General features: G+C 46.8%; 1 protein-coding gene across 5 annotated transcripts in view; it reads right to left on the reverse strand.

Annotated features, from left to right (window-relative positions):
* Positions 1 to 17,521, reverse strand: part of KLHL12 (kelch like family member 12) — an 83,838-nt gene that overhangs the window by 43,184 nt on the left and 23,133 nt on the right. For all 5 annotated transcript variants that reach the window (XM_034767764.1, XM_034767763.1, XM_034767766.1 and 2 more), the window contains 2 exons: positions 3,545 to 3,694; positions 2,134 to 2,248 (listed from right to left, as the gene is read on the reverse strand). In XM_034767764.1, the coding sequence (XP_034623655.1) occupies positions 2,134 to 2,248; positions 3,545 to 3,694 (265 nt within the window). The remainder of the gene's footprint in view (positions 1 to 2,133; positions 2,249 to 3,544; positions 3,695 to 17,521) is intronic.

A 17,521-nucleotide genomic window follows, 5' to 3' on the forward strand; every position in this document is an offset into this window, starting at 1 on the left:
CCTAGCTTATTCTCACAAGAATTGTTCTCCTTTCTCATCATCTAAGCTACCCCTCAGATGCAGGCCCTCATTCACCATTTCACTGTGAGCATCAATGCCCTATACCCTCCTCATGCAACCAGCTGCTGCTGTACCTACCTAGCTACCCCACTGAAGCACAGTAGGAGACTTATCCTGATGGAAGGAAGCAAGTCAGCTACAAAATACTTATAATTAAAGGCAGAAGGGATGATTTGGGGGAAGAACCATTTTCTGAAAATATTAAATTCCAAATAAAGTCTTTTTCAGGTGACCATGAAGTTAATTGTGTTAAATATTTCTCCTATAAAGGAAAGAAAAGAGTTCTGTGCCCTTTTTGCTTCTTTATCATGTATAAGGAAGGCTTGAAAGGATTTTTCCTGCCTGTTCTGTTTAGCTTAGAATTATCAAGAATATCATGTTTCCTTTTCTGTTTTTTTCTGGAGGTCTCTTGGAGGCCCAGACTAGTGGAATGGGAGCCTGTTGAGCCCCTACTTAAAGGGGAGCAGTGCTGGATCTTTAACATGGTAACTTATTTTCCCTCCAATGTTTGTCAGGAGTTTGAGTTAAATAAGTAAATAAATACATCAAAGAACAGTGTAATCATTTCAAAATCTCTTCCCCCACTCAGTTGCCCAGTTTCACCTCCTTGCTACTCATATCATCATCATCATCCTACTACTTCCCCAGTTGTCCATAATACTGCCAAGTAAAACAAGGATAGCCAAGCCCTGAAAAGAAAAAATCCTAAATATTCTGCCTAATCCTTCCTTGTACATCACAGAGAAGGGGGGGGGAAAGGGGGGGAAATCAAACTATTTCTTTCCTTTGCAGACACCTTAAAACTATGTAAACAAGCAAAGGATTTTGAAGCATGTATTTTATCCCAAAGCTCCACAGAGCTCTCTCCCATTTCTGTCTTGATTTCTGCCTGTTCTCTGAGGGTATATCTACACAGCAATTTAATCCCAGGTCTCAAGCAAGGCTCAAGCCAAACCCCCCTTGCATACACACTGCAAATATGCTAACCTAGGGCTCAGACCCAGGATCCCAGGACCGTGCTGGACTGGAGGGTCCGAGTCATAGAATCATAGAAGATTAGAGTTGGAAGAGACCTCCGGAAGTCATCTAGTCCAATCCCCTGCTCAAGGCAGGACCACCCCAACTAAATCATCCCAGCCAGGGCTTTGTTAAGCCGGGCCTTAAAAACCTCTAAGGAGGGAGATTCCACCACCTCCTTAGATAACCCATTCCAGTGCTTCACTACCCTCCTAGTAAAATAGTTTTTTCTAATATCCAACCTAGACCTCCCCCACTCCTCCTAGTTCTGTCATCTGCCACCACTGAGAACAGCCTAGCTCCATCCTCTTTGGAACCCCCCTTCAGATAGTAGAAAGCTGCTATCAAATCCCCCCTCACTCTTCTCTTCTGCAGGGTTAACTAGGTGAAATTTTATGGCCTGTGTTATGCAGGAGGTCAGACTAGATTATAATAGTTCCTGGGTGGGAGTTGTCGAGAGAGATGAAAAGCATTTTTGCCCTGCAAAAGGACTGGCATGCTGCTTCTGCAGGCCAAGAGCAACTGACCTCTAACTACATTGCAATCAATTGAGCTCAACTCTGCAGACCGGTCAGAAAGGGAGACCGTAACTTCAGGCAAGAAGGAGGCTTGCTAAGGCGTGTGTCAAAGAGAGGCAAAGGGCTTATTTTTGCTCTCTTCACTTCCTACCTCCCTGGTGTTTTTAATGATCCGGGTAAATGGGTAGAAAGAAACTATCCCACCACGTTGGGATACATGTCTAGAAGCATGGACTCTGAGCGGAAAGACAGTCTTGTCACTAATACACAGAACTGGAAGTTAAGGCGATCTGGTCTCTACTCCCAGCTCTGCCACAAATTCACTGTTTGTTCTGAGTCAAATCACTTCCATTCTCTGTCTCAGTTTCCCTCTGTACAATGGGAATATTACTTGCTTCCCAAAGGGTCGTGAGAGTTAGCTCATTAGTATCTGTGAAGCATTGAGATCATCAGTCAGAAGGCACTAGACAAGCATCTAAATACAATACCTGGCAATATCCCAGAGAACCTCCTGAGTGCCTTTTCCTTTGTTGCTCACCTAGACGTGCTCTAGTCCTGGGTCCCTGCATCTGACTCCGGAGCTCAGGCCTTAGATGGAATTTCTTAGCTTCATCTACAAGGTCTCTGCACTGCAAACTGCACCGTATAAAAGGCTGGGAGAAAACATGCATATGTTGTATGTTTGATTTGTTTTAAATTCCCTAGAAACAATCATGTTAGAACCAGTTCCACTGGATTTAAATGACATTAAAACTCTGACTTGCATGATGACCTGCTGGCAACAGAGAAAGGCTGCAAGTGCTACAGACGAAAAAAGGCCAAAAACCTGCACAGTGCCAGATACTGCAGGGCTCCCTAACTGTGGAAGAACAAACAAGACCAAGTAAATTACCAAACTAAGATAAACCAATTTAAGCAATATTTAAACCAGTTCAACTATGTCTGTGCTGGGGATTGGCATCAAGGTGATAATATTAGTTTTAGATCAATTTCATTATGCCAGTGAAACCATTCTAATGTAGTTTGCTGCAGGAAACTCTGCCCTGCTTGGTGAGGGTAACACAACTAGGAATCTCCAGCTGGCTAAGGATAACACTATGGATTATAGATAAAGTTGCGTGTCTGTCACGGAGGTCATGGAAGTCACGGATTCTGTGACTTTCCATGAGCTTCATGGCTTCTGCAGCGGCTGGTGCTGGCTCAGGGGCTGCCCAAGATGGGGATGTCAAAGATGGGCAGCCCATGGGCCAGCAGCAGAAGTTTGGATGTGTGGGAGGGGGCTCAGGGCTGGGGCTTGGAGTGCAGGGCGGAGTGCATGTCCCTACAGTTCCTAGGCGGAGGGGCCAGGGGGCTCCACACGCTGCCCGTGCCCGCAGGTACGGCCCCCGCAGCTCCCATTGGCTGCGGTTCCCGGCCAATGGGAGCTGCAGTGCCAGTGCTTGTGTCGGGAGCAGTGCGCAGAGCCCCCCTGGCCACCCTTCCCCCTAGGAGCTGCAGGGACATGCCAGTCGGAGCCGGGAGCCTGCCAGCCCCGCGAACCCTCCCCACCCAGCATCAACGGGGGTTCTGGGCCACGCACTGCCACCCACCCTCCCTCCCCAGCACAGGTCCTAGGCTGCGTGCTGCCACCCACTCCCTCCAACATCCCCAGACCGCTACCCCAGATCACCCGCAGCCCCCTGCCCCAAGTTTTAGTTAGGGGTATATAGTAAAAGTCATGGACAGGTCACGTCCATGGTTTACTGCCCGTGACCTATCCATGACTTTTACTAAAAATACTCGTGACTAAAACGTAGCCTTAATTAAAGGCCATCACTGAAGGGAAACAGTATGGAAAGAGTCCCCAATGTGTTCTATTGAGATATTTGGGGCTGAACTATGGAATGCAAAGGAATAATAATATTGACTCTTAACCTTTCTATATCACAGGATCACTGTGCTGTTTATACCTCGGTGTCTATGACATCTGTGATGTAGCGTGGGGTAAGAAGCGGCATGCGCACGTACTGCAGCAGCTCTGGCAAGGAGTCCTCCCGTTCCTTTTTTGAGTGTTTCACCCAATTTATAACTGCCTCAAAAACAGGTTCTTCAGAATCCACCTAAAAAGAAAAAGCACTGATCAGACTTCAGAGAGGGTTGTTCCAGTGACTGGATTTGGGATGAACAATAACTGTCCAGATTGTTGACTCTGCTTCTCGGTTAGCAAAAAGGTTGAATTCTTAAGCAACAGTTTATCATGAGGGTTTCTAAGAATGATATTTACAAATGATCACCAAGAAGTTCTCCTTGATTTTTCCTATTTAAAGTGCCACCCAATTGTTTCCTTTTATATCACCACCTCTCCCAATAGCTTTCTGGAACTTTCTATAGCCATTAGAATTTACTCATCATTAACCCTCTGCAGCCCATGTTCAAATGCCCAAACACTAACCTCTTAACACCAGAGGCTCTAGCTTTCTTGGTCCATTTCTTCCCACTTGAAGAAACCAACCTTCAAATACCCACCCCCTCCCAGAGATATTTACTGACTCTGGAAAACTTAAATCTGTTGCAGACAGCCCTGGCTCTTTGGCTAGGCTCTGAAAATACAAATTGTTTGACTGTCGGTAATTCCAGGGCACACTAAAAGTGCAACCACTAAGGAGAAGGCTCGTAAGTAATTAAGGTTTCAGCAAATCACTGGGGTTGGGCAAGAATCAGCAATGGGACATGAGTACCCACCTTACAGCCAGCATGACTAGTGATTTCATTCCAGTTATATAGGAAAGTCAGCTCCACTTCCTATGCTTTGGATTCTGCATCTCAAATGGGTCTTGCTTCAGAAGTAAGGGCAGGTCAGATGTTAGGCAGATGTAGGGGTCTGGTAAAACCTCATGGGTTTCAGCCACAAGATGATACCCCAGCCAAACCAAGTGAGCATATCAGCAAACCCTTGGAGGATGGGGTAGGTTTAAAGATGAGGCAAAGCTCTTACCAAGAGAGCTCAGGGAGCACAGCCCCAGGGATAAGGGGGCAGTTCTACATACAGAAACTCACTCTGAAACATAAAGCATACAGCCAAGATCGGTCACTTCCCTTTAAAACTATATCTGAAGTTCATTTTCTTCCTTTCAGTATTGTACTTAGTGGGCTTGATCAAAAACACAGCATAAAATCTAAACGTATCAAAGGCATTAATTGATACTCTGAGAGCATCCTTGAAATACATAAGTAAGCAGAAGTGATCATGCCCTTCTCTTAATACCCAAAAAGCAGATCCCCATACCTAACAAATCTGCTGCTAAAATCCCACTTTAGAGACAGGAGAAGCGTCTGTAAACCCCAGGAATTTGAACAACACCAGCTTTATTTCCTCCCCAGTGTAACATCTATAGAGCACTCACTGAAATAATGGCTGAGGCAGCTCTGAATGTTACAGGATCCTTAATTCTGTGAAAACAAGTGATATTGCCACTTATATAGTGTCCCCATGATAAAAAAATCAATCTCCAGAGTAAAGGCTGGTACAGCATTAAAATCTCAGCTCCTGAACTGAGTAAAACTACCATCCACACATGGGTTGCTGTCTCCTGCTCTCCCCAACACTCATCCTGCTGCCAGAAACACTCAGAGCTCATCGCATCCATTCCCCCACCCCCTTGAAACAGAAAAAAGGCAAATGGGAAAACAGAGGGACAACAGGATCAGCACATGAGCCTCAACAATCCCAATCCAGGCATGCTGGTGAACTTCAGAAGCCCAAATTTACACCCACTTGTTTGCAACCTGGGACGCAAATCTTGGATTGTTCCTGGAATGGCCATAATGGCTGCTACAATACAGAAATTTGGTTTAGCCCAATCTTTACAAGAATGACTGCAGGGTAGCAATGCATATAGTCAAAACTTGATGGAGGAATGCATCGTGCTATGCTCGATGATGCAGCAGTTAGATGGCTGAACAATATAGATATCAACTTCTGATGCATATGAAAAAACAATCCCAACCAGCCCAGCAGCCTTGAAAGAAGTGCACTGCCCAGTCAAAGGGCAGTTGTGATAGGATAGACACACCCTAATTTTGAAAAGCTCATGTTTATTGATTTTTTAATTATCAAAGGACTTTTTAAAAGAAGCATAAATTTTCAAGGTCTTTCAAATTCCATGGTGCCCCTTTTACTTTGAAGAAAGCAAATTAAACAGCTCTCCTGGACTGTTGTGATGTTCCTTGATTTGTGTTTGTCTCATTTACACTGTACATGTTTCAGGCCAGGGAATGTATCTTACTTAGGTTTGAAAATTACTGTTTACATTTTCTGAAAGATGCATTATAATCAGAATATGGTCCATTAATTAATTAATTCAGGACTGAATCCTGCCACTTCAAATGGCTAAACCTTTGATTAGTTTTTACATATACTGGATCTACTTCCACTTTATAGGCTCCATGAAAATATAAAATGCAGCTTACTAAATCAGGTCAGTCACCTGGTTAGAGAGAATTTTTTTTAATGCTGACAATGTATTTGGCACTATATGAGACACAGAATGAAGTTGTTCCTCCCTGAGAAACTCACAGTCCAAAAGAAATTGAGTAACATCTCAGGCTTAAAGAGAAATTCATTCTTCTACCATCTTGATGGAGCAGATCTGGAGGTGTGTCTTACAAATAAACAGCTGTCTAGTCCAATGATCAATTCTCAGAGCGGCCATCACTCCCAAGTACCTGCACTCCTCACAAACAGATCAATACAGTAGGAAACAGAACAAAGAGGTCACTAGTTTGGTGAACCTCTCAGTAGTGGCTCCATTCAGTGATCAACTGCAGAGCTTTGGCACATATCTGAAACTTCATCTCTTGTATGTAGAAGTACATTTTAAAGACACTGATAATGTAAGAATCAGATGCTGCAGACACACACATTTCTTAACCAAAAAGAGAACAAACAGGTAACTAATAAATAATGATTGCAGTGTTTGTAAGCTATACTCTCTGTCCCATTCCCTTCATATCTCTTCAGACTAGATTCTTGGCAGAGACCATCTTCCTATGTGTTTGGAAGGCACTCAGCACAGTGTGGGCATAAATATTTTCTAAGGCTCCAACCCTGCAAACGTTTACATATGTACTTAGCTTTACCCACACAAGCAGCTGCAGAGATGTCACTGGGACTGCTCACACAAGCAAAGATAAGCACATGCATAGGTGTTTGCAGGCTCAAACTCCAACAGTAATAAGAGATGGTTACTCACCTTTGTAACAGTCGTTCTTCGAGATGTATTGCTCATATTCATTCCAATTAGGTGTGCGCGCACCGTGTGCACGATCATTGGAAGATTTTTACCCTAGCAACACTCGGTGGGTCGGCTGAGGCGCCCCCTGGAGTGGCGCCTTTATGGCACCGGATATATGCCCCGGCCGATCCAGCACCCCCTCAGTTCCGTGTTGCCAGCTCCTCCAACAGAGGGGAAGGAGGGCGGGTTTGGAATGGATATGAGCAACACATCTCAAAGAACAACGGTTATAAAGATGAGTAACCGTCTTTTCTTCTTCGAGTGCTTGCTCATATCGATTCCAATTAGGTGACTCTCAAGCCTTACCTAGGCGGTGGGGTCGGAGTGAGACATCGCACAGTGGAGAACTGCTGAGCCAAATGCCGCATCACCCCTTGACTGTTGGGACAATTGCGTATTGGGAAGCAAAGGTATGCACCGATGACCAGATTGCTGCCCTACATATCGCCTGTATGGGCTAATGAGCCAGGAAGGCGGAGGAGGAAGCTTGAGCCCGGGTGGAGTGGGCAGTACGGTGCGTAGTTGGCACGCCAGCCAAGTCATAGCACACACGGATGCAAGATGTGATTCGGGACGAGATGCGCTGGGCGGAGACCGGGAGGCCCTTCATCCGGTCTGCCACAGCTACGAACAGCTGGGTCGTCCTCCTAAAAGGTTTAGTTCGTTCGAAGTAAAAGGCAAGGGCCCTGCGAACATCTAGGGAGTGCAGCTGTTGTTCTCATCGAGAAGCGTGCGGCTTCGGATAGAAGACCGGAAGGAAGATGTCTTGGTTGACATGGAAGGCAGACACCACCTTAGGAAGGAAGGCAGGGTGTGGTCACAACTGTACCTTGTCCTTATGAATCACCGTATACAGTGGGTCTGAAGTAAGGGCTCTAAGCTCCGATACACGTCTCACCGAGGTGATAGCTACGAGGAAAGCTGTTTTCCAGGAAAGGTACAGGAGCGAGCAAGTGGCCATCAGCTCGAATAGGGCACCCATGAGTCTGGATAGGACCAGGTTGAGGTCCCACGTAGGGGCCGGAAGCCGAATTTGCGGGTACAGACATTCCAATCCCTTGAGGAACCTGCTGACCATGGGACTGGAGAAGACCGAGCGCTCATTTTCGCCCAGGTGGAAGGCCGGAATCGCTGCTAGGTGAACTCTGATGGAAGAAACTGCTAGGCCCTGCTGTTTCAAGGACAAGAGATAGTTTAAGATGGTAGGTACTGGCGCCTCCAGAGGGGCAGTATTGCTGAGCACACCAGCAGGAGAAACACTTCCACTTGGCCAAGTACATGGACCTAGTCGAGGGCTTTCTACTACCCAAAAGTACCTGCTGCTCCGAGTGGGAGCAACGTAGCTCAGATTGAGTTAGCCATGCAGCATCCATGCTGTGAGGTGGAGGGATTGCAGGTCCGGATGACAGAGACGGCCGTGTTCCTGAGTGACCAGGTCCAGTCACAACGGAAGTGGAATTGGAGTGGTCACCAATAGATCAAGGAGAGTGGTATACCAATGTTGCCTGGGCCATGCCGGGGTGATCAAGATTAAGCGGGCCCTGTCTCTGCGCAGCTTGAGAAGGACCTTGTGGACTAACGGGAATGGAGGAAAGGCGTAGTACAGGAGGTCTTTCCACAGTATCAGGAAGGCGTCCGATAGGGAACCCGGGGAGTGCCCCTGGAGAGAGCAGAAGACCTGGCACTTCCGATTCTTGCGAGAGGCGAAAAGGTCTATCTGGGGAAACCCCCACTTCCGGAAAACGGAATGGATAATGTCCAGGCGAATTGACCACTCGTGAGCCAGAAAGGATCTGCTGAGGCGATCTGCCAAGGTATTTTGGACTACTGGGAGAAACGATGCCACCAGGTCGATCGAGTGGACTATGCAAAATTCCCACAGGCGAATGGCTTCCTGACAGAGGGGGGGACGATCGTGCTCCCCCTTGTTTGTTGATATAAAACATGGCCGTTGTGTTGTCTGTGAAAACTGCAACACAACGGCCCTGAAGGTGCTTGCCGAACACCTGGCATTCCAGGTGCACTGCTCTCAGTTCCCGTACGTTGATGTGCAGGGAAATCTTTTGGGTGGTCCAAAGGCCCTGTGTGCAAAGGTCTGCGAGATGAGCACCCCAACCCAAAGATGATGCGACCATGGTCAGGACCAGGGAGGGCTGTGGGGCATGGAATGGCACCCCTTCGCATACCGAGCTGGGGTTCAGCCATCAGACCAGGGAGGTTACGACTTCCGTCGGTACCGTGACCCCTGTGTCCATATTGTTCCAGCCTGGGCGGTATATGGTTTAGAGCCCGGCCTGAAGTGGACGGAGGCGCAGTCTGGCATGTCTGGTCACGAAGGTGCAAGACGCCATGTGTCCCAGGAGACCGAGGCACGTGCATGCTGTCGAGGTCGGGAAGCTTTGGAGGCCGTGGATAATGCTCGTCATGGACTGGAAGCGGGCGTGCGGTAGGCACGCATGGGTGAGTTTTCAATCCAGGACTGCTCCGATGAAGTCTATTCTTTGGGTCGGCTCCAAAGTGGATTTTTCAACATTGAGCAGTAGGCCCAGCTGTCTCAACAATCTCATGGTGAACTGGACATGAGATTGCACCTGGTCCTTGGAGCGACACCAAATGAGCCAGTCGTCGAGGTACGGAAACACTTGGATACGATGTCGACGGAGTGAGGCAGCTAGGATGGCCATACACTTTGTAAAGACCCTCGGTGCCGTGGATAGGCTGAAGGGAAGGATGGTAAATTGGAAGTGCTGATGGTTGACCACAAAGCGAAGGAAACGCCTGTGCGGCAGGTAAATCGCTATGTGGAAGTACGCGTCCTTCATGTCAATGGCGGCATACCAGTCTCCAGAATCCAGGGAAGGGATAATGGTCCCCAGGAAAACCATGCGGAACTTCAACCTTACCATAAATTTGTTGAGTCCGCACAGGTCCAGGATGGGCTGTAGCCCCCCCTTTGCCTTGGGGATTAGGAAGTAACTGGAGTAAAACCCCTGCCCCTCAGTTCCCTTGGAACCTCCTCTATAGCTCCGATAGGAGCGTTTGCACCTCCTGTACGAGGAGTTGCTCATGAGAAGGGTCCCTGAAGAGGGATGGGGAGGAAGGATGGGGGCGGGGGAGGACAAAACAAATTGAAGGTGGTATCCACTTTCCACCATACGTAGGACCCATTGGTCTGACGTTATGCGGGACCATGCAGGGAGGAAATAGGAGAGACGGTTGGTGAAAGGTAGGGAAGGATCCTGGAAGGAGACTGGTGCTCCACCCTCGGGCGCACCTTCAAAAGTTTTGCTTGAACCCCGCCGAAGGTTTGGGGGGGCCCTGGTTCTGGCCCGTCTGAGGACCAGACGGTCTCTTCCTACCACCCCGGCCACGTCTTCTAGAGAAGTCCTGTCTTGGCCGAGGATTAGGGTAGGTGCGCTGTGGTTGGGGTCAGAAAGGCCTATGTTGCATCACCGGGGTATGCATGCCCAATGAACGCATGATGGCCCGGTTATCCTTCAGACTCTGGAGTCAATCTTGTCAGAAAATAGACCATGGCCATCAAAAGGCAGGTCCTGGATAGTCTGCTGGAGTTCCGGTGGGAGACCGGAGACCTGCAGCCACGAGATGTGGCGCATAGCTACGCCCAAGGCTAGAGTCCTAGCCACCGAGTCTGCCGCATCTATTGAGGCCTGCAAAGATGTCCTGGCTACTTTCTTGCACTCCTCTAGTAGGGCCTCGAACTCCTCCCTGGACTCCTGAGGAATAAGCTCTTCGAACTTTCCCATCAAGTTCCAGGTATTATAATTGCAGTGACTCAAGAGGGCCTGCTGGTAAGCCACCCTGAGTTGTAAGCCGCCAGTAGAACAAATTTTGCGCCCAAATAAATCCAGGCGTCTAGCGTCCTTGGATTTAGGAGCGGGAGCTTGTTGGCCGTGTCTTTCCCTCTCATTAACGGACTGTACAACAAGGAAGCATGGTTGGGGGTCAATATACAAGTATTTGTAGTCTTCGGAGGGGGGCCAAGTACTTTCTCTCCACCCCCTTGGCAGTGGGAGGAATAGAGACCAGAGATTGCCAGATCGTATTGGCATTAGCCTGGATGGTCCGAATAAATGGCAAGGCTATACGTGTTGGGGTATCGGCAGATAGAATGTCCACTACCGGATCCTTGACTTCCACCACCTCCTCCACCTGGAGGCTCATGTTTTGTGCCACCCTGCGAAGCAACTCTTGGTGTGCACGGAGGTCTATAGGTGGGGGGCCAAAGGAGGACGTACCCACCACTGCCTCGTCAGGCAAAGATGAGGAGGATACTCTAGGGACTAACGGGTCCTCGGGCAAGTCTTGTTGTGGAGGGTCTGGTTGCCCTAGGTCCACCATGCTAGGGGCATGGGCCTGAGCTGAGGGCAGGGCTGTCACCTCCGAATCCCCCAGGGGTGGGCGACTCACAATGGCCTCCGGTACCCGGGGTTCCGAGTGGGCAGAGTGAGAAGCCCCCCGAGGGGACACCTTGGACCTGATGGTATGCCCAAGGGGTCCAAAAGGACCATTGCGGAGGTCCCTGACCAGGATCCTGCCCCTCATCGTGCCACTGGCTAGCACCGTCCGCATCCTGGTCCTGGACATGGTAGCCACTTTCTGCCTGGGATGACCTCGGGGTGGGACAGGATGAAGGTGAAGCCCATCGCGCATGCTGGGTCGCCCTGTCTTGTGTTGTCGCCCCGCACCGTGGTCTCAAGCAGTACCGCGACCTGGATCGGGACCGGCAGTCATATCGGTGCCAGGAGGCAGATCTGGACCTCGACAAAGATCTATGGGCGGAACGGTGCTGGGATCAACTCTGAGTAGACCGGCGCCGATATCTGGACCGATACCGACCGTACCGGGAAGAAGATCTTTGTGAGGCGGAGCGGTGCTGCGAGCGTGACTGGCGCCGAGATGGTGATTGGTGCCAGGACTGCAAGCGGTGCCGTGGACGAGACCAGCGTCTGGATTGGGACCGTGACCGGGATTGGGACCGATGTATCTTGACTTTAGCAAAGTTTTGATACGGTCTCCCACAGTACTCTTGCCAGCAATTTAAAGAAGCATGGATTGGATGAATGGACTATAAGGTGGATAGAAAGCGGGCTAGATCATCGGGCTCAACGGGTGGTGATCAACGGCTCAATGTCTAGTTGGCAGCCGGTATCAAGCGGAGTGCTCCAAGGGTCGGTCCTGGGGCCAGTTTTGTTCAGTATCTTCATTAATGATCTGGAGGATGGTGTGGCCTGCACCCTCAGTAAGTTTGCAGATGACACTAAACTGGGAGGCATGGTAGATACGCTGGAGGGTAGGGATAGGATACAGAGGGAAACAGACAAATTAGAGGATTGGGCCAAAAGAAATCTGATGAGGTTCAATAAGGACAAGTGCAGAGTCCTGCACTTAGGACGGAAGAATTCCATGCACTGCTACACACTAGGGACCGAATGGCTAAGCAGCAGTTCTGCAGAAAAGGACTTAGGGGTTACAGTGGACGAGAAGCTGGATATGAGTCAACAGTGTGCCCTTGTTGCCAAGAAGGCTAGCGGCATTTTGGGCTGTATAAGTAGGGGCACTGCCAGCAGATCAAGGGATGTGATCATTCCCCTCTATTCAACATTGGTGAGGCCTCATCTGGAGTACTGTGTCCAGTTTGGGGCCCCACACTACAAGAAGGATGTGGAAAAATTGGAAAGAGTCCAGCGGAGGGCAACAAAAATGATTAGGGGGTTGGAGCACATGACTTATGAGGAGAGGCTGAGGGAACTGGGATTGTTTAGTCTGCAGAAGAGAAGAATGAGGGGGGGGATTTGATAGCTGCTTTCAACTACCTGAAAGGGGGTTCCAAAGAGGATGGATCTAGACTGTTCTCAGTGGTACCACATGACAGAACAAGGAGTAATAGTCTCAAGTTGCAGTGCAGGAGGTTTAGGTTGGATATTAGGAAAAACTTTTTCACTAGGAGGGTGGTGAAGCACTGGACTGGGTTACCTAGGAAGGTGGTGGAATCTCCTTCCTTAGAGGTTTTTAAGGTCAGGCTTGACAAAGCCCTGGCTAGGATGATTTAGTTGGGGATTGGTCCTGCTTTGAGCCAGGGGTTGGACTAGATGACCTCCTGAGGTCTCTTCCAACCCTGATATTCTATGATTCACTATACAGAGATTTTGTTTGCTAATTTCTTATTAAGGTGTCTGTTAGCTGGCATTAGATAAAGAGAAAGACAGAAATATTTTCTGGTTGGTAGATATAGTTGTCCAGCTAGTAGGTGTCTGTTACATTTTCAAGCCAAGCCTGAAGTGATTTATTTCAATAGTTTCTTGCAGCAGTGCACTCTACAGGTTAATTGTGTAAGACAATTCTTCCACTGCATCAATTTTAAATTTGCCAGTTTTTAATTCTGAATGGCCTTTTATGCTTGTATTACTGGGAATGGATAACTAGAAGTTCATTACAGTAGTGAGCATTTTTCTTTTTTCCCACCTACTCTGAAAACTAAGTAATGGTAGCCTTTTTCCAGCTCTTATTGAATTGAATGTTCTGTGATATATTATCAGTTTTCATCTTCTTCTTCTGTAGACCTTTTTTATTCATTATTTCTCTGTTTGATTTGTGATGAGCAAAACTGAACATAACGTTCCAGGTGAGAATCTGCCCTCAAGTTTCTGTAATAGCCCATTGTGACAGACTGTACCCCTATATTTATCCTTTTTACAAGACCATGATAAATTTTATACGAAGTATGCCTTGTGAGTTCTCATTTCAGAACTCAATGTGCTGAACATTATTGTTCTGGTAAAATCTGTGTATCAACATTGTCTGTAAGTTTATACGATTCTACTGTATAATATTGCTGTGACATGTTCCAAAGTTAGAAAAGCAGGCCCAAACCAGCTTTTTAGAGACAAAAGACACACTGATGTCCTGGCCAGATATCAGCATAATCAAATAGATTATCATGGGCTATCATCTGGTTACATGGCCATTCTCTGGCAGGAAGAAGGGTGTGAGAGAGAACTTTACATACTGGCAATGGAACAGTTGGGGGTTTTCTGTGCAAACAGATTGACTGTCACCTGAACCCCAGCTGGGGGTTATCCTCCAAGAGGGGAGAAGGGTACAAGAATGAGAAAAAGAGGCTCCCAAATCACCTCTCTCCCTTCATCTCTATTCATGACACCAACAATGTCTGAAAGACAAAGGAAGCATCATTAAACTCAGGAAAGGTCCTGGCTGAAGCAATCCAGCCAGCTGTAAGCTTGTGGTGAGAAAACTTTTGTTTTTCAATTCACTTTGCTTGTTAAATTAGATATCAGTTTGCATTTTACCTTTTATTTTCTTCGTAACCAATTCTGAATTTTATGCCTCATTACTTGCAATCATTTCAAATCTATCCTTCTGTAGTTAATAAACTTTTTTTATTGTTTTACCTAAAACAGTGTGTATTTGGATTAAAGTGTTTGAGATAACAGGGTATATCATTTTCCATTGATGAAATGATGGACTTTCTATGAGCTAGTATTGTGCAGAAGGAGAACTGGACAGTACAAGATGCACACTTCTGGGGACAAGTCTGGGACTGGGAGTTTGCTGGTGTCACCCTGTATGAAATTCATGAGTGGCTGGTTTGAGCATTCATGTAATTCAGCTGGGAGTGATTTTGCATGATAGAGGCTGTGTGAGAGCAGGACCAGGAGTGGTTTGTTGTCACAGCAGTGTAAAAGGCACCCCAGGTTGGAGATTTAAGGGGACATAGTGGTTCAGCAGTCCAGATTGTACCCTGGGAAATGTCACTCCAATATAATGTTTTCCATAATATTTTCTATCACTGCCTTGATAAACTCTAACATGATATTCGATGTTTTGGTGGCTACCATACACTGAGCACATCTTCACTGAGCTGCGCACAGATATCAAGATTTTCTCTTGGCACCTACTGAAGACATAACTAATTCAGAAGCCAGCAGCATGCATATAGAGCCTGAACTGTTCTTTCCAGTGAATGTTACCTAGCAATTCCCCATACTGAACTTCATTTCTCGTTGCATAGCCATGAGTTGGGTTGAGTTAATTCGGCTGGGTCCTTCTGGAATTCCTCATAATCCTCGCTAGTGTTGACAAACCAAAAATGTTAGGTCAATACGTTCTGTCATCTCACTGTCACCTCCTCCTTTGGAGCATAAATATATAACATACTAGTCCTAGTGCTGATCCGCATGGCACCCCACTATTAACCTTGCATCATGACAAAAATTGGCACTTTTCTTGTACTTTGCTTCCTTTTTCTTAAACAGGTTTCCATCGATGCCAGGACTTGTCCTCTCATATTGTGATTAGCAAATTTCCCCTTTCTTCCATTTGTTATACATTTATTTTTTAAAAGCTGTCTTTACTTCATCTCTAAACCAGGTCAGTTTTTTAACCAGCATGGCCTTCTTCCTCAGTTATAGGATTTTAGTTTTGTAATGTGTTCTTAAATGATTCCCAATTATCATTTATATTTTTCTGATTAAATTCTTCTTCCCAGCTGACATATCTTATAAATATTTTCAACTTTGTAAACCTGACCCTATTAAAACACTAAGAGTGTGCGTGTATGCGCGCGTGTGTGTATTTTACTGGTTTGAACTTTAATCTTTAATTATAAATGTGATGAACTTATGATCACTTGTACTTAAGGTACCCATTTATTTTTAGTTCTATGATCAGTTCCTCTTTATCTATCAAGACAAGACAAGGTCTAACAAAGAATTCCCCCATGTTCGCTGCAACACTTTTTGAGTTAGGATATTGACAACTATAATGTTTAGAAATTCCAAAGATGTTTTAGTATTGACAGCATGAGACTTCCAGAAGATGTCACTCAAACTGAAGTCCCACATGATCATACAGCGTTTTCTCCTACACATTATAGATAGAATCATAGAATAGAATATTAGGGTTGGAAGAGACCTCAGGTCATCTAGTCCAATCCCTTGCTCAAAGCAAGACCAACACCATTTAAATCATCCCAGCCAGAGCTTTGGCAAGCCGGGCCTTAAAAACCTCTAAGGATGGAGATTCCACCACCTCCCTAGGTAACCCATTCCAGTGCTTCACCATCCTCCTAGTGAAATAGTGTTTCCTAATATCCAACCTAGACCTCCCCCACTGCAACTTGAGACCACTGCTCCTTCCTCTGTCATCTGCCACCACTGAGAACAGCCTAGCTCCATCCTCTTTGGAACCCCACTTCAGGTAGTTAAAGGCTGCTATCAAATCCCCCTTCACTTTTCTCTTCTGCAGACTAAATAACCCCAGTTCCCTCAGCCTCTCCTTGTAAGTCATGTGCCCCAGCCCCTTAATCATTTTCGTTGCCCTCTGCTGGACTCTCTCCAATTTGTCCACATCCCTTCTGTAGTGGGGGGACCAAAACTGGACACAATACGCCAGATGTGGCCTCACCAGCGCCAAATAGATACAGCTGCCAACTAGACATTGAGCCATTGATCACTACCTGTTGAGCCCGACAATCTAGCCAGCTTTCTATCCACCTTATAGTCCATTCACCCAATCCATACTTCTTTAAATTGCTGGCAAGAATACTGTGGGAGACCGTATCAAAACTTTGCTAAAGTCAAGATATATCACATCCACCGCTTTCCTCATATCCACAGAGCAAGTTATCTCATCATAGAAGGCAATCAGGTTGGTCAGGCATGACTTGCACTTGGTGAACCCATGTTGACTGTTCCTGATCTTTCTCTCCAAGTGCTTCAAAATGGATTCCTTGAGGACCTGCTCCATGATTTTGCCAGGGACTGAAGTGAGGCTGACCAGTCTGTAGTTCCCCGCGTTCTCTGTCTTCCCTTTTTTAAATATGGGTGCTATATTTGCCTTTTTCTAATCGTCTGGGACCTCCCCCAATTGCCACAAATTTTCAAAGATAATAGCCAATGGCTCTGGAATCACATCAACCAACTCCCTCAGCACCCTTGGATGCATTAGATCTGGATAGATTCATAAGGAGAGCACCATTCTGTTCCCTAGTGTGAATTATGGGTCTGTAGCAGACACCACCTAATACCCCATGTTGTGTTTTATCTGTTAGAACTTTGATCCACAAACATTCAAGATCATTTTCCCTAGTGGTTACAAACCGCCAGATCTCCTCTCTGACTTCCTATCTCTCCGATGACCAGCTCCAGAATTCCATAAAATCATCACTTATAAAGTTTGCAGATAACACAAAAATTGGGAGAGTGGTAAATAATGAAGAGGACAGGTCACTAATACTGTACAATCGAGATCACTTGGTAAGCTGGGTGCAAGCAAACAACATGCATTTTAATATGGCTAAATGTGAATGTATACATATAGGAACAAAGACTGTGGGCCATACTTATAGGATGGGGACTCTATCCTTGGAAGTAATGACTCAAGCAGATTTGGGGGTCATGATAATCATCTTTTGAAATGGTTACCTGTCTCTTGTAACTGTTGTTCTTCGCGATGTGTTGCTCATGTCTATTCCAATAGGTGTGTGCGCGCACCACATGCACGATCATCTGAAGGTTTTTCACCTAGCGGTACCCATCAGGTCGGCTGTGGAGACCCCTGGAGCGGCGCTTTTATGGCAGTGTATATAGGTCCCTGCTGACCCGCCGCCTG

This window comes from Trachemys scripta, chromosome 4 (assembly GCF_013100865.1).
Source record: "Trachemys scripta elegans isolate TJP31775 chromosome 4, CAS_Tse_1.0, whole genome shotgun sequence".
Taxonomy (NCBI): Eukaryota; Metazoa; Chordata; order Testudines; family Emydidae; genus Trachemys; species Trachemys scripta.